The 22,790-nt window shown below is 40.5% G+C and overlaps 1 protein-coding gene across 1 annotated transcript; it reads left to right on the top strand.

Moving 5' to 3' along the window:
• Positions 1-390: 390 nt before the first annotated feature.
• On the top strand, positions 391-21,629 carry OLFM4 (olfactomedin 4). Its single transcript, XM_024567318.4, has 5 exons — positions 391-657; positions 5,435-5,587; positions 11,594-11,806; positions 12,787-12,946; positions 19,574-21,629. The coding sequence occupies exons 1-5, from the start codon at positions 430-432 to the stop codon at positions 20,374-20,376; spliced, it is 1,557 nt and encodes a 518-aa protein (XP_024423086.2). The 5' UTR covers positions 391-429; the 3' UTR covers positions 20,377-21,629.
• The last annotated feature ends 1,161 nt before the right edge of the window (positions 21,630-22,790 follow it).

Genomic DNA, 22,790 nt, shown 5'->3' on the forward strand with positions numbered 1-22,790 from the left:
TTAAATGGAGTTCCCTGACTTTCTCTGGAGAGAAGAGCTCAGTGAAATGGGCCACTAGAAGTGGCTTCTGGGCAAAGGATGGGGGTTGCCTCCCTCCCAGGACCTACCTCAAAGCTCTACTTTGACTACTTTGATAGGGTTTCCTTCAAGGAAGTAGCATGTTGGAAATGAGATATTAGGCTTGAAAAAGCACACTTGAATTAATATTTGGCAGGAGATAACCAGATCAAAGGGCAGCTGAGTGTGGGCTCAGTAACAAGGTGTGGAGGTGACTCAGGTTCCTGGGTGTCCTGACCCTCTCAGGGCCATCACGTGCTCCCTGGTGACTTCCTCTTTCCCCGCAAACTGGCCATGGGGAAATCCCCACTAGGCACTATAAGAAGCCCCTGGACTCTGGGAAGAAGCTAGCTGCTTCAGCCAAAGTACAAGATGAGGCCCTGCTTCCCCTTCCTTCAAGCCCTTCTTTTCCTCCTCAGCCCACCTTCAGGGGCTGCAGAGGATTTGGGGTCTTGGGGAACCTTGGCCTCTCACCTGAGCCCCAGCTCCTTACCTCTCACTGAATTTACCTCTAACTTCATCTCTGGCTTTGGCTCTGGCTCCAGATCCAGGGCAGCTGCCAGCGCCAGCTCCGGATCTGGTTCTAGCTCCGTGACCCAGGTGAGTAGGTCTCAGAGTCTGAGAGCTGCAGTCATTCCCTTCCTCTTGCTTTTTGGGGACCTGAATATAATTTCATGGATGGCTAGACCTGAGCACTCTAAAAGATTTACGACTCCCTTTGTTAACTGTAGGTGCCAAGGAAATGAATTAAAACCTGGGTGAAATAATTAAATTGTTAGCAAGAGAGATGACATCTCAGTTCAGGAAACAATCTAAGCTATACAGAGGCTCTCTAACCTGGCTGCACTTTAGAATGGAGAGAGGGGTGGGAAGGGCACTCTAAAAGTTGAGATGCCCAGGTTCTGTCCTGGATGAGAGCTGTTAGGGAAGCAGCCCTGCCAGTAGTAGCTCCAGAAAAGTTTGTTCAATTGATTTACTGCCCAGCAGAGACCCTGTGGATGACGAAGGATAGCCCTGGAGGGAGTGATAGCCACGGTGGTCTGGTTGGGGCTCTGACAGTCTCCCTGAGCCTGTTTTGTAAAGGAGATGAGTGACAGAAGTAGGGGGAGGAGACATTGGTCTCCAGGAAAGTTCTATTACACATACATATTTCCCTGAAGGAGTAATAGTTATTTTTCAATCTCCCTTATAGGGAATTTTTAGAGCCATTTCCAGCTCAAAACAACACCACAAGTAGCAACAAATAAACAAATCAATAAAGCAAACCATGTACTAGAGGCTACATCACTAGAACGTGTAGTGAGCCAGTTCTTTGCAATGAGTTCTATGGACCTCCCTTAAGGAAATAGGAAAAGGCCTGGGGGGATGAGGAGTTAGGGAGCAAGAAGAAGTTCCTCGTTCTCTGCCCACATGAGCTCTGGGTCTTTCAGTAGGAGCTTCGCTCTGCAAAACCTAAGCTTTCCATGCTAAGGGGTGACTTGGGGTGGAGAAGTCTTAAATCTCCCCAAAACCATCGCCCTGCATTTCTATGATCTTTACTCACAAGTCAGGTCTTACATGATCATGTCTGAATGGAAGGGCCACCAGGAAGAGAGGAGGAAAAGGCTTTTGTTTGTTGTATTTACCATCAAGACTATATAGGCAATAAAAATGTGTTGATTAAAAATGGTTTTGATGGGACCAAGCTAGAAATGTCAGCAGCGGTGTTCATTGGGTGCCTAATAAATGCCAGGACTTTGTCAAGTGCATAGTATATATCATCTTATTTAACTCTAAGAGATGGATAAAATTAATGATCCCATTGTAGAGATGTGAAATTTGAGGTTTAGAGAGGGGAAGCCACTGACTTAAGGTCACTAAACCATCAAGTTCCATAGCTCAAACTGTCTGCCCACGTTCTTCCCCATCTCTCTATGTAGCTTACTGTATTTTCAAGGCAGATAGATGAAAATTGCTTATTTTTAAAAGGAGGCTGCTTTGGGAATCATGATTATGTCCAAATTTTCTTTGTAGCCAGAACTGAGATGCATCATTTTATTTCATTTAAATGCATGATTTTCACAGAGACAATTAGACTTGTTAACATTTTTTTAAAAAATGAGATAACAATAATAATTTATTTTGAAACTTCATCACCAATTGGAAATTAGTACTTGAGTAAGATGATCAGTTAAAATAAATAGAAAATAAAATGTAGGTCAATCAGAAATCCAAAATGCCTATTGTCTGATAAGGTGATAAATATTTAAAAGTAGATAAGAAATGGTAGTTAAATTGTACTTAGAAGTTTCAATCTCTTTCCTGGTTTACTTATCTTCATCTGATGAGTCAGTATTACAGCTCCAGCTTCTCTTCTACAGCAGACTATAAGGTGTCACTTCCACTAGAAACCCAATTTTCTAGGGCTGGCTGTCAGCTTGATGAGCTCTTTGGAAAGTGGTGGAAAACCCCTTTATAACTGTCATTGAGCAAGTTCCAAATGTATCATTTTCTGTACTTTGAAAATGTTGAGTACCATTATTTTATGCCTTGAATCTTCCAGGCACTTAGACTTGGCTGCTAATTAGAGCCAATTGCCACCTCAAATCACAAATGTGAGTCACACCTTCTGCTGTAGTGCTCAGAGACTCTACATGCCTCTCAGATGCCACCCCCCATCATGAAGGGGCCGCTCTCAGGGTCCTCATTTCACAGATGAGAAAATGCTCCTGCTTTGCTCCACACTGTAACTGGCAGAGTCAGAACCAGAATGAGTCATGTGTTTTTATCATCAGGCTAAGGGGCTTGTTGAAAAAAAATAGACAACTCTCATCATGAAAATGGGCCTGATTCACAGGGCAGGAATCAGTTCTTGTCTATCTCCCTACTACCAGAGCCTGGCATGTTGTAGACACCAGTAAATGTTAGTTGAACACATGCCAAGTAAGTGGGGACCTACCAGAGTATGGTGTCTTGTGCGGCACACAGGGTCCGATTTGCCCTCCACAAGGGGAGTCACATACCCTCCCAATAACCAAAGGGATGAGTGCTTGCCTTTGTCTTCCATTCCCCGTGTTACACACACATGGAGTTTAAGCATTCACCACAGAGAGAGACCCATCACCATTAGCTTCATTGTCTTTGAATGCGAGGAGCAGAAATATCTCTAATGGGAGACACTGATCAAACTTATGGCCCATTTTGATGTCAGCTGAACACGCTGGACTGATGATAAGCAGGATGGCAGCTGGGGAGTCCACAGCCCCGGGACAGAGATGTTCAATAGAAGCCGGTGGAATGACTGTCAGCAGGGCTCATAATGATTTGCCTGCCTTTCAGGTGAACTTCAGGACTAAAAGTTGTTAGCTAGTAGTTTCTAGTTGATTGTCTGAGACTGTTTGATGATCTCCAGTGTTCTCTGAGTTGATAGAGCTTTTCAGAGAGCTTGAAGAATGGTCCAACCCTGTCTTGTGCAGCTAATTAACCTCCCCTTGTCAAAATGCAATGAAAGACTTCTTTTTTTTTAGCAGTTATTATAATAAGCTATTTCTTCAAAAGCCCATGATATATTAGCCCTTCTGTAAAAAGCCTTGGCATACTTGAGCTGGAGTCTTTCTATCTTCAGAGGGAATGATAAAGCTGGTTCCAAGAGAAGCTGGCCTCTGTGACAGGTTCCCAGTAGCGTTTGTCCAGTCCTTATTCATATACCCCTCTCCCAGCCTTGGTGTTCAGCATAAACCTGCTTGCTCCTCCTCCTTACTCCTCAACTCCTGCAGGTGTGGGTGTGATTGGCAAAGAAAGTTGAAGCCATTGTTAGGAATTTACTTGGCATAGAGAGTTTGGGGTACAAATTTATATATATCTATATATCTATATATATCTGCTCATCTTAAAGAATATTAGGTTAACTTAATGAACAACTTAGTTGCAAAAGTCAGAGATCACTTATGGAATAAATCTTGATTACAGAAGCATCTAGGTTCAGCCTGCTTGGGAATCATGGAGGTCGGTGGACATTAAATGCACAGAACATACAACCTTAGCTGCAGCCAGCTGACCTTCTAAACTTTGGGAGGTGTAGCATGAGTCTCTTTCAGACTCTGCAAATGATTGCTTTTCTCTTGTTGGTTTCAGACAGAGACACTTCCTGTCAATGGTCTACAGGCGAGCTTTGGGCTGGCTGTCAGATGAGATCATTGAAGGGTAGAGCCAGTCAGCTGCCAAGAGTTACTCTGTAAAGCAATAGTAGTAATAAAAAAATGTTAATTATGGTGGGATCCCCTTAGAGAAGTTCAAAGGGGACAAAAGAGAAACAGGATATTTCAAACCTGTCATTTTAAAATATGCAGTGGCACCGAAGTGTGAGCCTGAATATTTTAAAGCAACATTAAATATTTTAAAGTGACTTTTCTGAAACTTATTTTTTTTTAAATCTTCGTCTGAGGACATGCTTAGAGAGGGGATAGGAGGGAGAGAGAGGGAGAGAAACATCTATGTGAGAGAGAAACATCAATGGGTTGCTTCCCACATGCACACTGACCAGGGACAAACTACAATCTAGGGGTGTACCCTGACTGGGAACTGAACATGTGACCTTTCAGTCTATGGGACGGTGCTGCAACCAATGGAGCCACACTGGCCAGGGCATAAGCTGGAAAACTTTTAAAAAATTTGCCTAAAACCTTCAAACTCATGCATTGTTCAGTTTTTAACGAATGGCTGGTTTGTTTCCATTTTGAAGGATGTTAATTATACAATTTCTCAGGTGAGGAGAGGATGTGAATTTGCATTGTATATTTGCACCATAACCCATATCCTTGATGTTTTTCTCATTCCAATGGGGATGAACTGGTTTGGGGTTTGGGTAAAGTGAGGAAAAGAAAATGAATAAGTAGAAGGAAAAGAAAAGTAACATTTACTGATCACCAACACTGTGCCAGGGACTTGGTTTACGCTATGCAGTTAATCTGGAGGATAACCCTGTGATGTAGGTTATCTTTGACAGGCGGGGAAACTGGGACTTAAAAAGGATTCAAGTCCAGTAAAGTGGTAGACATGGAATTTAAAGTTAGGACTTTCATCCATTCTTTATTTTCCTTTCTTTACATGGGGACAGTAATAATATTTTTTAAGCTTCCTCAAGAAAGGCTTTTTAGATAAAGGTGGCTGACACAGCGGTTTAGTCAAACAGGTGAAGATGTGGCTAAAATTCTAAGAGTGTTTACTACCAGTGAAACATGGCGGTTTTAGCTAGTTCCTATAATTCTATTCATTTATGCATTGGATTCCACTTGCTTGCCTGTAAGCACTCTTTTGACAAGCCAATTTCTGTCACCCCAGTTGCCAAAAAGCTCATTTCTCCGCTTGTTACTGATGTTGAACTTATTTTTATTTACAGTTGTTCTCCAATTTCACTGGCTCCCAGGATGACCGAGGGACCTGCCTGTGCTCCGTCGCCCTACCAGACACCACCTTTCCGGTGGAGAGGGTGGAACACTTGGAAAGCACAGCTCTCATTCTCTACCAGAAGTTTGAGAAAGAGCTTTCTAAAGTAAGCAATTTTCCCTTTTTGAACAATATCTCAATAAGAATGAACAAAACACTTTACAAATTAAATTTATTGGGATAACATTGGTTAATAATATTATGTAATTTTCAGGTGCATATTATAATTCAACATCTGTGTACTCTATTGTGTGCTTACTATCCAAAGTCTAGGTTCCTTCTGTCACCATATATTTGACTCCCTTTACCCACCTCGTCCTCCCCCTACTCCCTTTCACCTCTGAAACCACCATTTGGTTGTCTGTATCCTTGCATTTGTTTTTGTGTGTTTTGTTATTTCACAAAACACTTTTTATTCAGGACTTTCTAAGAAGCTGTTCTTTACTGTATCAAAGACAGCACATTGGCATGCTATGGAGGCTTTAGCATTTATTTCCAGTACAGCTATGGAGTTCTTTAAAGCAGGAAAAATGGGAGCACAGGGAGAAAATGGATCAAGGTTATTTGTGCCTTGGATAGATGCCCTTCAGCACCACGGTGCTCATGCAGTGGAAAGAGACCTTGAGCTCTCCCTGCAAACCCCAACTCTATAATTGTTTTTGTTTTGTTGTTTTTCTTTCTTTCTTTTGGTCTTCTTGGTCTTCTCTCTAGCTTTGCTTTCTTTTCTCTCCTCTATCCTCTTTATGTTTTATTTTATGTTCCTTCTCTTTTACTATTTTTCCTATTCCTATTCCTTTACTCCTTCTCTTTAATTTTTTATTTCTCCCCTTGCCTCAGTCCTTTCTCTTGTGCATCCTCTTAATCTTTCTTTCCCTTTCTTCCTAAGTTTTTGAAACTCCTTTTCACTGTTCTTACTTTTGGGAGGCCCCTTCTCTTCCTGTTCCTGTTTCTTCTCCTCCCCTACTCCCCCAAATCTTCTGCCTATTATCCTTCTTTTCCTCCCTTTTTTCTTTCTCTCCCTCTTACTTCCTCTTTCCAATTTACTTTCTTTCCCCCAGCCACTCTCTTTTTTGGGTGATTATTATCTATTGTCTCATGGGAACATTACTTGGACATGTCCAGCATTAGACCAAAATTGAAGGCTTCCCTGGGAATTTGGATCAAAACTAATAGGTCATTCAGCCTTGGTAAATAAAGACCTTGACTCACCCCCCCCCCCCCCGATTAATGCTTTCCTCTAGTGGAGGAAGTTTTCCTACAGGGTTTGCCTTTCTCTGAACTGACTGGAGCAAGGAGACTTTGCATTATAGTTTTGACCCTTCCTACCTTTTCAGCCAAGTTAAAAGTCAGTTTGAAAGGTTCCTATTTTCTGCACAGGTGGAGTTCATGCTAGGCTATAATCACATTATACATTATTTAATAACATTCCATTAATTTACAGGGAGCTCTGGCCTTCCTATAAGATTCAAAGTAAGTTTTCCTGAGATACTTAAGTTTAGCTACTACAACATCCAGCATAGTTATCTTTAAAAAAATTATGGTGAGGCTGACATCCTGCTTTCAACCTGAATTGGTAGATAAATATTCTAAATTTAAATGAGTGTCCAGGAAAATGTGTTTGACTACTTCTGGAATCTAGCTTTTTAAGAAATAAATGTCCTTGAATTAATCAGCAGAAAAGGCACAGCACTAAATTATAAATTCCAATCATTAATATTCATAGCCTTATTCCAGCATAATCAAGTACAGATAAGAAGTTATGCATAAAAACACAACAAGCAGAGGATAATCCTAGGTAAAGATCTTTTCAGTTAGAGTCATTGCTTTGAAATGGTGCAGGCTACTGATTTGCATGTCTTCTCTGCTGGCAGCGGTGCGAAGGGCAGCATGAAACCCCATGCTGCTTCAGGGAGAGCATGTATCTTGCCAGGTTTGTGAGTGTGGGATATTTAATTCCAGTTCTGTGAGTGGGGCAGGTGGTATCTGCCTTGCTAAGAATTGGCGGCGAAGAAGTGCAAAGTAGGTGGGAAAACTTTTAGTTCTGAAAATGTTAGTAGCTGGTCCTAAAAAAAACTGGTGATTGAGGCCTAGGAAAGGAATAGTCCTGACTTTTGAAATTTGCGTAATAGATCAGTATGACAGGTGATAATAACAGTAAGAGTAGCACATTATGTTTGTGCTTTTTGAAATGCTTCCATTTCTATTTTTCTTTCAAAGCAGATATGTTTGTGTTCTCCTTCTAATTTTAGGGATGGAAAAAACTGAAGTTCATAAAGGTAAAGAGACATAAATGTTAAATGTCATTCCTCTCTGGGCAGGTTAGGAATTTGTGTCTTCAAAATTAATCCTAGTTCTCTTTTCTCTTAGCCATACTGATACCATCCTCCAGTGCAGACCCAAGAGGAGAGGCTCTGGGTCACTAATGAATTCAAATCTAAAGTTATCTCTTTAGCTAAGAGCTTTTGAATTTCCAGGTGAATTATTATAGCTGTCTCTTGGTTGCCTTGGAAATCACCGTTTATCTAGAGGCCTGGGGGAATGCCCATTTGGGCAGGCCAGTAGAAAAGGGTTTTGACTGCCTTATATTAGTTCATTATCTGCCAGTACACAGAGAAGACTTATGTCTCTGTCCGAGATGCTGGAAGCATTTTATACTTTTCCGTTGTTTATAATATGTCCTATTGTGAGTATTCTTTGGAAGGGGATGACAAAAAAGGCAGCTCAGGATTTTATTTTTTCTGGAAGGGTTATTTTCTCTGCAAGGTTATTTAATATCAAGCATTTGCTAATAGATTGTCACACATGAGAAGGTTGAGGCAGCCTGCGAGACATTTAGGCAACTCATAAACAAACAACATTGATTGAGCAATGTTTTGTGTAGTAAAATATAATAAATTAAAAGGTCAGGTTGAAAAAAACTGAAATACTCTTTCTCTAACAATTGTTGTAACTTATACAGTACCCATTATACTAGACACTAATATTTATTATCTTTAGTCTTCACAATAATCTTTAAGCTTGATACCATTACTCCCAATTTATAGCAGGAAATTAAGGCTTAGAGAAATCAAGTGGGCAAATGCCCACTAAGTACTGGTCAGATTACAGTTTAGGTGGGTGTAGCTCCGAAGTGCTTCATATGTCATGGTGGTCAATTCAAGCTCATTTAACCTTGTTGCATTTATTTTTGAAGATATATTAAAATGAGTGTGCTGCAAAGTACATATATTTATTTCAAATAGTCTGGCCATAGTTATAATCACAGATTTTTGGGGAACTGGGAGAAACATGAGCCAGACTAATTCTTTAGCTTAATAGCCTGCTGTATTGCACCGTATTTATTGCAGGACCACATTTATTGTACAGAACAGCACAAATGTTCCAGAAAAAAAGAAACTAAACAAACTTTGATTCTTAGAATGCATCAGTGACATATATGTGCACAGCAAATATAAACATGGAAGCTCTGAATGTCAGGCTGTGAATTGAAGGCTAGCAGAGATGAATTTTTTAAAGCTCAACTTTTAGAGATTAGGAGCCTTGGGTAGAGATGTTGACACAGGGATGTGTCCCCTTAGGGCTAGACCCATATTCTTGCTACACATTCAAGGGCAAGTTGGGCTGCCTCTGCTAAGACTGCAGCTTCTAGGGCAGGGGTGTCAAACTCACTTTCACCAGGGGCCACATCAGCCTCGCAGTTACCTTCAAAGGGCCAAATGTAATTTTAAGACTGTATAAATGTAAGTACTCCTTAACAGTTAAGCGAGAGCTCAGTGCTGTCACTGGGTAGAAGCAAGGTGGAGGGCTGGCTTAGTACCGCAGGCCCTGTGTTTGCCACCTGTGTTGTAGCAAGAGCTGGGGTCTTCTCAGAATTTTCCACGCCATTTCATCATTAGAGATCTGTACAATAAGCTTATATTAGTAAAGTTTACATTGTCAAAATTTTCTGGCTCATCCCCAAATTCTCTCGTTTTCCATAACTCCATGGGTGATTCCAGGTTTCCCTAACAACAGTGAGCTTTCCTTTAAATGTCAGCTGAAAGAACCTAAGCCTTTTCCCAAACAGATATTCAGAGACCTTTCCTTTTGTGGCTGAACTAGTACAGGCACACCACACATTCTCATAGGAAACAAACTCCAAGTTATGCCTTGATTTTCAGTGAGAGCCACATTTCCTTTAGCAGGGATGACTTTCGAATCCCTCATTTTTGTAGAACAACAGCTGCTATTGATCTGCCACCAAAATGTTCTAGGAAAGCAGAGGGTGTGTCATTTATTACAAGAGCTGGCAAGGCCAAATTCCAACAAGAATATTCATTTTGTAAGCTTCCATTTCTGCAGTAGATTGGCACTTTATTATTATTATTATTATTTTATCATAGGCAAGGTATTATGTCTGATTATTTTTATTTTAGAAATGGAAATATGTTTACCTTATATGTGTGTTTGTACTTTTGAGGGGAGCTTGTTAGGTTTTATAGATATGTATGTATACGATGTCTGTCCAGAAAAAGTCCAGCCATTGTTAATATAACAAGAATGGTTTGTGTGACATTGATGTAACCTGGCAGCCAAGGAGAGTGGACTGGAATGCACATGTGTGAACAATGACAACTTCACTGTACTAGTCAGTGGGAATGGTAGATGCTGTTGAGTGAGCATGTGTACTGTGTGGCTGTCACATTCAAAATGACTGAATGAGTAGGGCAATGAATCTGCATGAAATTTTGCATTAAGCTTGAACATTTCTCCACAGAAACTGTTCAGGTGATTCAGAAGGCCTCAGCTATGGGCAGCTGGTGATCGGCAGCTTCATCATAACAATGTGCCCACTCATGCATCACATCTTGTGCACGGTTTTTTTGTGAAACATTAAATCAGCCAAGTGACTCAGCCCCACTCCAGCCCAGATTTGGTGCCCTGTGACTTCTGCCTTTTCCCAAAACTAAAATTACCTCTGAAAGGGATTTCAGACTGTTAATGAGATTCAGGAAAATACGATGGGGCAGCTGATTGCAGTTGGGAGAACTGGGTGAGGTCCCAAGATGCCTACTTTGAAGGGGACTGAGCCAGCATTGTCCTTTTGTCCAATGTTTCTTGTATCTTGTATCTTCTTCAGTAAATATCTTTTTCATATTACATGACTCAATACCTTCTGGACAGACCATGTATACATATGTATAATTTTTAACCTTCTTATCTGCCAAAATGTCACCAGCTTTATCATCCTTTCAGTGATGACACGTCTGATGGCTGTGAGCATCAGTTGCCTGAGGAAATACACCATCAGTGCTAAGGGCTGCATTTTCAGCTTTCATTAAAATCCTCTTTGCCTGAAGCTCTAGCCCTTCAGGACTGTGGTCTATGAGTCTACACTAATTTGCTCAGACAGGTTGAGTGGAAGGGCTAAAATGACAAAAGTTAAGGCTTTCTTTAGTAGTAGAAGGATTAGAGACCAACATCTGGCTCTGACTTCATCCAGACATTGTGGATCAGCTACTTGACATTAGCATTGTTTGGGGGAAAGTGTCACTTGTGTTCAAATTGTTTTTAAAAAATGTAAAACCAGTGACTTTTAATGAACAGCTCTTTTAAAAAGCCATGGCATATCTTTTAGAGATCAGACACAGAAAGAACCACCAACTGTGTTTATTGAAATATCCATTTGGAGATTCCAATTACACAGTAAACCATCAAGGGAATTTTTGTAAGTATTTTAACTTAATGATCAGACATTCAAATGTATGCAACAAATGTGTAATTTAAAGGGCTGATTGCAATAATCAGTTCTTAGAATAAATGTGGGTGCAGTTAATGAAATGAGCACTCCACAGTTGCATATACACTCACATATCGTGTAGTAAGTTGGGTCTTTATGCCATTTTGTAAAAAGAAGAGGGGTTCAAAACTCATTGCATATGGTGAACAAGGAAAGAATTCTACTTGGTGCATTTCTCCTTCTAGAAAGTACATAGAGCAGTGGTTCTAAATGGAGGGAGGGTGGTGGTGGTGGTGGTGATTTTGTCTCCAGGGAACATTAAGGAAGTGGTACTGGAGGAAACTGTATGATATCACTCTGAGAACTGACTTGATATTTTTGACTTCCTTTCAGGTGAAGGAGTATGTCCAACTAATCAGTATCTATGAAAAGAAACTTTCAAACCTAACTGTCCGGGTAGAGATCATGGAAAAAGATTCCATTTCTTATACTGAATTAGATTTTGAGCTCATCAAGATAGAAGTGAAGGAGATGGAGAAACTGATCATCCAGCTGAAGGGCAGTTTTGTTGGAAGCTCAGAAATTGTTGACCAGCTGGAAGTAGAGGTAAGAGGTGAACTTACTTCTCAATGTATTGATAATAAGTGTCTTCAGTTATCAGTGTTAGGCCAAGAATATATGGATCTCTGTCTTCTGACTTCTAAGTCTGTACTCTCTCATGACCACATGACATATTCCAGTGTTCTGCCAGAACTGGACACCTGTCTTCGACTAGAATGGTAAGCACAAAGCACAATTGGAACATATTGACTGAGGAACAGATGTCAGGTAATAATCTGGGTCCTATCCCAGAACAAAATGGCCTTTTAATGTCTCTAGAAAGGAGATGCTATGAACAACTTCATGGCCAAGTTAGGTCAAGTGCCTTTTCTGTTCTGGATTTATCCTCATGGGACTAGAAAGCCACAATTGACCTGATTTTGGACTTACTAGGTCTCTTTCTCCTTTTGAATGATCACATAATATTTGACCCCTCTTGGAACTTCTCTCTACATACTGGTAACCCTTTTTAAGGAGTTTCGTTAAGTATGTTTTAGTGAAGCCTTTTAAACTCTGTAGACAAAGACCATGGGTGGGTAATTTATATCAATGAGAATTTACTACCAGTCATGGCATGGGCTATAGTTGAGAATTCTAGCTACTTATTTTAGAATTTAAGTTTTCTCTGTTCTTCACTATTCATTAGAAACTTAATTATGATACAACAGGAGTAAACATGAGTTTATAGGAGAAGGTTATTAGAAATGAACTTTAATGGACATTTGTGGTTGCTTAGACTGAACCTGTGCTCTATTATTAAAGCTGTTAAAAATCTTTGCCATTTTCTCCTTGTCATACACATCTGCCTGAGATCTGACAGGCATTCATGCTAAACCATAAAATGTGTTCTTCCAAATGAAACCATTCAGAAGAATCTCGGGTGTATTCTCTAGCAATGTTTCACTAAGTGACAAATTCAGCCCTGGAATGTTTATGAAAGAAATTGCACAATAATATAAAGTCACTCTGAATTTTTATCTCCTTAGATAAGGAATATGACTCTCCTGGTAGAGAAGCTCGAGACACTAGACAAAAACAATGTCCTTACTATTCGCCGAGAAATCGCGATTCTGAAGAAAAAGCTGAAGGAATGTGAAGCCTCTAAAGTCGAAAATGTCCCTGTGGCCCCACCTCGTCCCGCTCCAGGTAAGCATGCCATATTTCTACTACTTAGCCAGGCCCCCAGAAGCCTAGGTCGGGGTGGGAAGGGATTCAGGATTGTAACCCTGAAGCAAGGATGGGTGTTTTGCTGTTCTGAGTATATATACCCTTCCATCTTCTAAATCTCCTTCCCTAGTAGCTTTACAAACTGTCACATTCTGGAGCTCACAGAGGAAAAGCACAAACAATGAGTTAATTTAAAACAAAATCCACGCAGTACACATATCCCCTTTGCATTTACTAGCAGGACAAACATCCCTCTGGTGAAGCAGCTGTTGTCAGGGGCCTGGGGAAAGCCCCTGGAATCTGTGTGGCCTCCACACTGCCTGTGGATTGTGAAGGCTGATTGGCTTATTTATCTGATGAGTTGGGATTGTGGCTTGAATCTTTCTTTCCTTCTCTCTCCTACCCTCCCTCCTTCTGCCTCTTTATTTTTCCTCTGTACTTTTCTTTTTATTTTTCCCCTCTTACAAAAGTTTTAATCCCCACCTGAGGATATGTTATTGATTTTAGAGAGAAAGGATGAAAGAGTGAGAGAGAGAGAGAATGGGGGAGAGAGAGAAACATCAATTTGAGAGAGAAACATTGATCAGTTGCCTCCTGTATACACCCTGACCAGGAATTAAACCCTCAGTCTTTTGGTGTATAGGATGATGCTCCAATCAACTGAGCCACCGGCCAGAGCTCCTTTGTGCTTTTCTTAAATGCATGTTGAGCGTCCTGAAATTCCATGAGGATTTAATGGGTGGCCTCACATGTCCCGTACTTGTGGGTGTCTCTTGCGGTCCCCTCTGGACTGAGCTCCTGGAGGGCAGGAATGACATCACACTCTATAATGAATCACCCTTGGGGTCCAGTATAGCGCAGAGGTGGGTGCTCTGTAAGTACCTCATGAATGTCATTGGAGGCAGTGGGGTGTAGAACTCTGGAGCACGGCTTTGGGACCCCAAAGACCTGAGCTTCCCACCTATGTGGCCACAGTGAAAAGATCCTTAATCTCTTCATGTATAAAATGGGAGAATAATAGAGCCTGCCTTGCAGGGTTGCTGTGAGAGTAATGAAACAAGGCTTGAGGAGCTCAGAGCTCTTATGATCGGCACTTATGCACTGGCAGTTGTTATTATTACTAATGAGGATAATTGAAGTGAAAACCTTGCTGTGAACAAAGGCAGTGCCAGGTCCTTGTGCGCTTCAGCACATCCCTCCTGGTGAACTAAAGCCAGCCTCTCAGCCGCAGCATTCAGCCCTGTCCCTCAGAGACACCTTGTCACAGAGAAACAATTGCTACAGGTCGTGAGCATCTCAGCCTGAGTGTGGATTGTATCTTTTCATCACCTGGTCAGCGCTTGTTGTTTTCATCAATTCCTGTTATCACAACCTGTTTCCTTTTAGACCTTGCGTTTCTGGATCCTTGTCAGTGTAGCTGGCTTGTTTAAGGCTTTAATTACATACTGCCATAGTTATCAGCCTTTTGGTCCTGTTCAGGGTACTCTCCCTCCTTCTGCAGTTGGGAATCTGTCATAGCATGCCATACCAGAGGAGGTTTAGGACAAAGGCCATGCTCTATCCTTTGTAACAAAGTGAGGCTAAATTGGGTCTGGGATCAGTGGTGCCGACACAAGTTGTAAATGAGTGCTCATTGTGCTTATGTGCTTCTCCACTAAGCACTCCCTAAGGGCAGGAGTCGAAGCAATGACAAACTCTGATAGTACCTGAGCAAGTCTTTCTTTCTTCCTTGTTTAACCTCAGCAAGTCTCCCTCATGGAATAGATTTTTCCAGCACAGTTTTCTATACATCTCTTAGAATAAGCACATTTTAGGGCAGAATGAATTCAAGGCCATCTGGCTTAGACCCACTATTTCTCGGAGGAGGGGACTTAGATGGTGAGGATGCTGCTTTTCCTGAGACCACACAGGGAGTGACAGACCTGTGGCTGGAACACAAGGCCCCTCCCTTCCTGGGCCTCTTGGGACCTAGAGTGTCAGGAGGACAGTGGTGGGGGAGAAAGAACACTGCTTAGTATCTAAGGAGGAAAACAAGGGAGTCCATTGGGTTATTTTTTTTCCCTAGAACTTTCCTCTAGGTCCTCACACTTAGACTTTTGTCAGCCATACCAGCCCAGCTGTGTTGTTTAAGTGAAGTGGACCCAGATATCTTCTCACTTTCCTAAAACCTTGGCTGTACCTGGATCCCGGCCAAGCCACTTGGCCCTCTTCCAGCTTTGTTCATATTATATTTATGATGCTTATATTAAACTGACTTTTTGTCATGTTTTTAAATCAATTTCTTTCACTTGCTCTCTTTCTGTTTAGGTTGGTTGACAATGCAGAATTGAAAAATCCCCAGGCACCACCAAGTTGTGAGCCTGTAGAGACTTTAATTAAAGTTCCTCACTATTATAGGACTTGAAAATCTGGCCTCTTTGCTTTTTAGGCCTGCAGAGTTGCACAGAACAAAAAAGACTGGATGCATGTTTCAGCTATGAAGGAATTCTGTGCTCTCTCAGCCCGTTCCTTGCAGCTGTGATTTGCTATCCCGGTGATCAGCTTGATCTTAGAACCAGGACATGTAGTAAGGGTTCAATAAAGTGCACTTAACACTTGGTTTATGCTGCAGATGCCATCTTTTTCTGCTTTATTTCTTAGAACTTCCTAATAAAAAATAATTGGCCTTCTGCTCATTAACTTTTCCCCCCCGAAAACAACTGACTCTGTCTCTCTGTGGTTTTCCCCTGACTTTAAATGACTGCATAGGCAAAATGTGATGGAAACGCCCAAGGGTTGAGCACTGTGGTGCTCGGCAATGCTAGGCTCTGTGCTGACACACGTAAGTGCTCGGGAAATGGTTGGTGATTGACCAGGGCATGGAAGATTTGGGGTTATCCGCCAAAGTCCCAAGCTTAGAGAAGAGGAGAGTGTTGAGTAGCATATATCCAATTATTAGAGTCAATTTAGTCTTAATTATTTTATGATTACTACTGTTTTAATTGCCTAATTCTCACAAGTCTATTTATTCTCCTCTTGGCTCAAAGTTCACTTGCCCAGGTGAGAGAGCATATTGATAGATCTAAGATTAAGTTTCCTCTGCAGGCATACAATGTTTATCTTTAAAGACAAATGCTAACCATGATATTTAAAAACAACCAAGTTACAGTATTTTAAAGTCTCATCATGTGGCTTCCCAGGATATTTTCAGAATGTCATGGCAGTATCTAATGAATTACATGGTGAAGAGACTGCCAACCAAAGCTACCATTGTGTTAAAGATTCCTTGACTTATATTCTGTGAACACCAGGGTCTTTTAAAAATTTAGAGATATAGTAGGGTAGAGGGCTGGTATTTTATCAGTATGACTAAGTAAGCTGGGTTTGAGAGATTTGATTAGTCTTTCATTTCTTTATTCTACAAACACTGTATGGCTGGCCTGTTCTTAGTACTGAGGTCACCAGGATGGGTACAAAGCTACTATCCAGGAAGGGAGACAGTCACATATACCTTCAATGGTAACATCGTGAGTATGCTGCTGATAATTACCATTTAGTGAGTTACATGTACCTACTTTCTCTGTATTTTTCCTAACAGTCTTGCAGAGTAGGTATTATTATTTTTCTTTTAACATGAGGAAACTGAAGTTCAGAAGGTTAAGTAACTTGCTCAAGGATACGCAGCTAGTAAATATTAGAGTCAGGACTGAACTGGAATCCATGTGGTAATATCTTTACTGTAGCAGGCTGCTTTGCATAGATGCTCTAATAGAGGTACACCTGTGATTCCTGGAGTGACAAGAAAGTTCCAACAACTCACCAACCTGATTAATACCAAACTATCTTTTCTTCCTTGCTTGCAAAGGACCTAAAGTGATACTTTTACTCTCAGTTCTATGCTGTGTCCTCTTTCACCAGAAAATGAAAAATGATTCATTATTTTTTAACAATTTTTGGGTCATGGTGGGGCAATGGGTTGTTACATCAGTGGCAGGGTAAAGTTTGGATGGGATGTGTAAGGAGGGGATGGAGTGCCTCTAACATACTCTTGAAATGAAGGAAGGGACTGGGAAGGGTTGTGAGATAAGGATGTGGGGGGAGAAACTTAGGGTGGATGTATAGGTAGGGGTAGGGTTGGATACTCTGGCTGGGCTAGATGAGCAGTGGACACTGGATGTGAGTTTCAGTCTTGTTTCCAAGACTGTTTGCTGCCAGGAAGCAGGGAAGAATGCCATAGCTTTTCATTGCTATAGCCACATCTGTAGTATTGGCAACAATGCTTAGATTTTTTCCCCTGTATTCACTTCCTTTTGACAAAGCCAGCATCCTAAAAATGGCCCAAAGGAGACAGAGCATAAAGTGAAGATAACAAACAGAACAGGAGAGTATTTAGGAATGGTTGGGAAGTGAGCAAAAGAGATTTAGGGTCATAGAGTTTTAATATTTATACCAGGTATAACTTTAATTTTCTCACCAACAAGTAAAATGATGAGCTATTACTACTATTGGTGCTGCTAGTAGCTGTGATTTTAAAGAGAAGATTATTTTGGTTCATTCATATCTAAGGATTTGCACATCTGGGACAGAGTAGTTTATTATCTTTAACCCCATGATAATGCTTGAGTTAGTTATATGCATCATAAGCTTTCTTTAAATATTTTGTTGCTATTGGCTTGAGATATTTCCTTTCCAGGAAGGGAAGATTCAATTAAGCAAACAGTTCCTAAGTCTTCTAACCTGCAAGAAAAAAGTGACTTTCTTTCATTTCCTCAGAGTGAAATGCAGTTGAATAATTAAGTTCTAGGGAAGATATTCTAACTAGAAAATCCAGTTTGTAGCATATGGAAACTTGAACAGTTTTTGTTATCATTAAACTGAACACATCACTAACTTTATTTTAATAATTCATGGATTGTTTCATAAACAAAAGCAAACAAGCATCCATCTGAGAGATCACTTTTAGGAGAAGAAATAATAATTTATAATTTTATTTATTATTTCTTTAGTAGGAACAGTCTCTTGGCTGAACACATGTTGCTTTTTTATTTATGAAATGGTGCATGCATTATTAAAATAAACCCATGGCTGTGTTCTGCTTAATGATATGCAAAATTATTTGAGGTTGGGTACAGAGTTGTTTCATTTTTCTACCTGTTGTATGGTTGGCTGGCTTTCGCACCAACTGCAGATTTATGAGAGCATTTAAGGAGCATGTATTTAATTCTGGGACCAAAAAGCACCAGCAGATTGGAAAAATAAAAGCAGGATTTCTAGTAATGGTTTCACCTCTGAGCAGTCCCTGAGTGAGGCAGGGAGAGGGGGAGATATTTAGTAAGGAAGGGAATGGGTCAGAAACAGAGACTTGGAGGCAAAAGTTTTGCACCCCTTGCCCCCAACAATGCTAACCTCATGCAATTCTTTGGAGCTCTGCTTTTGGCTCCAGCTCTCCATGGCTCCCTGATTCCCTCCAGGCATTTAAAACCAGAGCCAGATATTCAGGTTCTGCTCCCTCCTTCCCTCACCTGCTCTGCTCCAGGCAGCCAGATGAGGAAAATTTCCTCAAATGTACTTAAAGTTGCATTTTTTTTGTTATTCAATAAACTATCTCATCTACTTTTAAGGGGATTATTAAGATCCTAGAAAATGTGTATTCAACTCTTTGAATAGTTATTATAAAAATAAGGAAATTTTTTATTTTTTTATAGTTCAGAAATGGTTTGGGTTCATGGGCATTTAGAGGAAATGCAATGTGAAGGGCCAATTGTCCAGCCTGAGTTGTTTACCCAAGTATTAGAGGGGATATAGATTCAGTGAGTCTGGTCCCACTTGATCGTGCACATTGTGACAACAACAGTGTCAGAATGGGAATGGTGAAGTACTTGCCTGTCATTCTTTGCTGCAGTAGAACACAGGTTATAAACAGAAAGACCCGCCTTGTCACTCTGAAGCAAGATGATCACCAAGTGATCTGTGTGATGGGCTATGCTTTGGGCTCAGAGCAGGCAATGTTGTCCTAAAATTACTCCCATGGCTTCTGAAGGCTTCCTCTGTTAACATAGCTTGGGACAGCACTGGTACCTGGTGTGGATATGCACTTGGGGTCCCATGGAAGGGCAGAAAGGTAAAGGGAAAGGATAGTTGCACCGGAAAGTCTTCTCCTTCATTATGATTGATTCTCCCTGACCCCGGTGAGTGGTACTTTCTGGCTTTATGGAAACAAGGTAAGATTCTGGAATGATCCTGCTTTCTTGATTTCTCTATAAGAAAAATGAAATAAAATATGATTGGTGAAGTGCTTCTTGATAGAAAAAAATATATTAAATTTACCAAATCCCCCTTTTCTGAATTTGGGCCACCTCTCTAACCTTGGTGGTTTCATTATCCTCATTTTCTAGACTCAGAGCCAATCCATGGAAATGTAAGCTTGTTCTCTCTAGAGCTGACAGGCGATTTGCACGGAGACTGAAACCAAGAGAAGGTTTTGGCTCTTCTCCATCAGAACCACTGTTGTCATTGAACCTTGACAAGAAAAATGTTTATGGCTTCCTTTAGTTCTTAGGATATTAAACTGTCTGTGTCTTGTTCATTTTCTCTAAGAATGCCCTTTTTAATTTCTTGTTTGTTTAGGGAGCTGTGCTCATGGTGGTGTGGTGAACATCAGCAGACCTGCTATAGTTCAGCTCAACTGGAGAGGGTTTGCCTTCAAGTATGGTGCCTGGGGTCGGGATTACTCTCCTCAGAATCCAGACAAAGGGCTGTATTGGGTGGCACCTTTAAATGCAGATGGGAAACTCTTGGAATATTACAGACTCTATAACACACTGGATGATCTACTATTGTATATAAATGCCCGAGAGTACCGGATTTTCTATGGTCAAGGTGGTGGTACAGCAGTTTACAAAAACAACATGTATGTCAACTGGTACAACTCCCGCACCATCGCCAGAGTTAACCTGACTACTAACACGGCTGCTGTGACTCAAACTCTCCCAGATGCTGCCTATAATAACCGCTTTTCATATGCTAATGTTGATTGGCAAGATATTGACTTGGCTGTAGATGAGAATGGGTTGTGGGTGATTTATGCAACTGAAGCCAGCACTGGTAACATGGTGGTTAGTAAGCTCAATGACACCACACTTGTGGTGCTAAACACTTGGTATACCAAGCAGTATAAACCATCTGTTTCTAATGCCTTCATGGTATGTGGGGTTCTGTATGCCACCCGCACTCTGAACACCAGAACAGAAGAGATTTTCTACTACTATGACACAAACACAGGGAAAGAGGGCAGACTAAACATTATAATGCACAAGATGCAGGAAACTGTGCAGAGCATTAATTATCATCCTTTCGACCAGAAACTTTATGTCTATAATGATGGCTACCTTCTGAATTATGATCTTGTCTTTGAGCAGGAACCCCGCTAAACTGTTTAGGTGTTAGGATGAGAGAGAAATAAAATGTTAGTTGAAAAAAAATGGTGTTCTCCACTTTTTTAGAGACTTGCAGGAGGGATTAAGAGTATATTTGCTTAGTACTAATATTTGGGAGCATAATCTACCACACTAGAGACCTAAGATATTTGCCCTGATGTGATGAGTTCTCTTGAAAGCCATCTGCCTCCTGGGATGCATTTCCCTAGTGAAATATGGTCCTTCCAGGGTGGGATTGTCAGGGGTCTAAGGTCATTATGAATCCAAGAAAACCTTCAGTGAGGTGACATCTGGAAATTAAGAAACTTAAAAGAACTCTGTATGGCTTCTGGGGATACTATGTACAGGTAAGAGAGCTCAATGACCATTCTTCTCCATGAAGTCTAATTCTTCCCTACCTGAATAAAACCTGGAGCCGAATTAGACAGATTAATACCTGAAGCTCCTTGAAGAACAAAATCTCTAACTTTGTTTTTCTTGGTAGCATCTGAAATGATGTTTTGTACAGAGCAGACAAGTAAATTTAGCGTATTTTATCTGTAAAATGCACTGAGTTTTCTGGAGAAAGGCCCTTTTATACGTTTAATTGTACATTGCAAATCAACCCCATATGGATCTGGAAATGAGGCACTGGAGTATTTTTTCCCCATTGTCTACTTATATAAGGATCAGTAGAACCCTCCTATTTCACTACTTGATTCCAAGGAAGCTTAGAAGATTGGAAACAGATTTACCAGCCAATTCTCCCCACCTTCTTCCTACCTGCTGCTTTTGATAAAAATTAACCAGTTTTTCTATGGAACAGATACAAAATAAAGTTACTTTTTTTCTCATCATGAATTTTTACTTTCATGACTCTAAGATTGTAACAAAATCAGAGGGCAGTGATAAAATGACAACATTTCTTGTTATATAACAAAGCCCTTGCAGCATTTGTGACTTGTGTGAAGTCATGCAACTGTTTCATTCAATTTTTGTCTTTGTTTAAGATTGGAACTTGTAAGAAAATTTTATTTTATTTTATTTTATTTCTTGGGGGAGAAATGTAGAAAACCTGTAGCAGGTACCTCATAAATCAATGCAGTTTGAACAGCTTGTAGGTGTATGTGCTTCTGTGCTTTTGGAGGCTTTATCATCTGGTCTTGGTCTATTTTCCTTCAATGTTCTCAAGTCCTGGTCTATAGAATTGGCTCCTTCAATGCTGTATTCTTCCCCTTTTAATAAATGATTAAAATGTGCTTTGAAAATTTTGTTGTCTTTTGTCTTATTTACTCTTTTTATAAAAGTTAGAAATAAAAACTCTTAATACAATAGCTCATACCTTGCTGTGAGGTACGGAGAATGGCTACCTCCCAACTAGCAGTGCCAGTAGACCATATACTCAATGGCAGATTACATTAATAGCTTTTAAAGGAGTCCAAAGTCAAGCTGGCTTTTTCATTTATCTTTAAAATCCATTCTTTCTGGCAGCTTTTGTTGTATGAGACTGCACTATTTTCTTTTGGGATATGACCTTATGTACTTATTAATTTGCACGACTGATTTGATCATTTGCAATGTTAGACTATATTTGTATGGCTTGTGTTCCTTTTCCAAATGAGCCATTAACATGAGTCAGAAACCTCAGATCTTTCCCAAGCAGGAGGTCTGGTGCAAAAAGCAAAGAGACTAACTGACCAAACTGGGGAGAGAGTACCTTTATCAAAAAGAATGTGTAGGGGATGGGGGACCCAGAACCAGAAGGATATGCAGATGAGGCTGGTATAGTTAGTCTTACTAAAATACTAATTTTTAAATCCACGCCAAATCCTTTGAGGCAGGTGGTTGCTGCAATACTTAGTATTTTAAGCAAGATTTCCCCCTGAATTTCGGAGCTGAGCACAGAGACAGGTATGGCCTTCAGAATGCAACAAGATATGAAGATAAAAACAGGTATGTCATATGAGATAGAAGTTAAAAACAGTGATGTTATATTTAATCTGGCTCTAGGCAATTTCCCAGATGAATGTTTCTACTGAATACATAGTTTGATTTCTAAGATTTGAGAAAGGAGGCAGGAAGCCAAGGTAACTCTAGCAATCAGCTTCTCTCTTTTTCTTTTCATTGAATCTATTGGGTGACACTGGTTAACGAAATTACACAGATTTCAGGTGCACAGTTCTACAACACATCATCTGTACACTTTATTGTGTGTTCACCACCCCAAGTCAGGTCTCCATCCATCACCATTTATAGCCCCCTTCCCCTCCCCCTCTCCATCAATCACCACACTGTTGTTGATGTCCATGAGTTTTTTCTTTTGTTTTTCTTTTTTGCTCAGTTCCTCCACTGTCCCCACCCAGACCTTCCTTGCAACAGCTATTAGCCTGCTCTCTATGAACCTATCTCTACTTTGCTTGTTAGTTTAT

This window comes from Desmodus rotundus, chromosome 13 (genome assembly GCF_022682495.2).
Source record: "Desmodus rotundus isolate HL8 chromosome 13, HLdesRot8A.1, whole genome shotgun sequence".
NCBI lineage: Eukaryota > Metazoa > Chordata > Mammalia > Chiroptera > Phyllostomidae > Desmodus > Desmodus rotundus.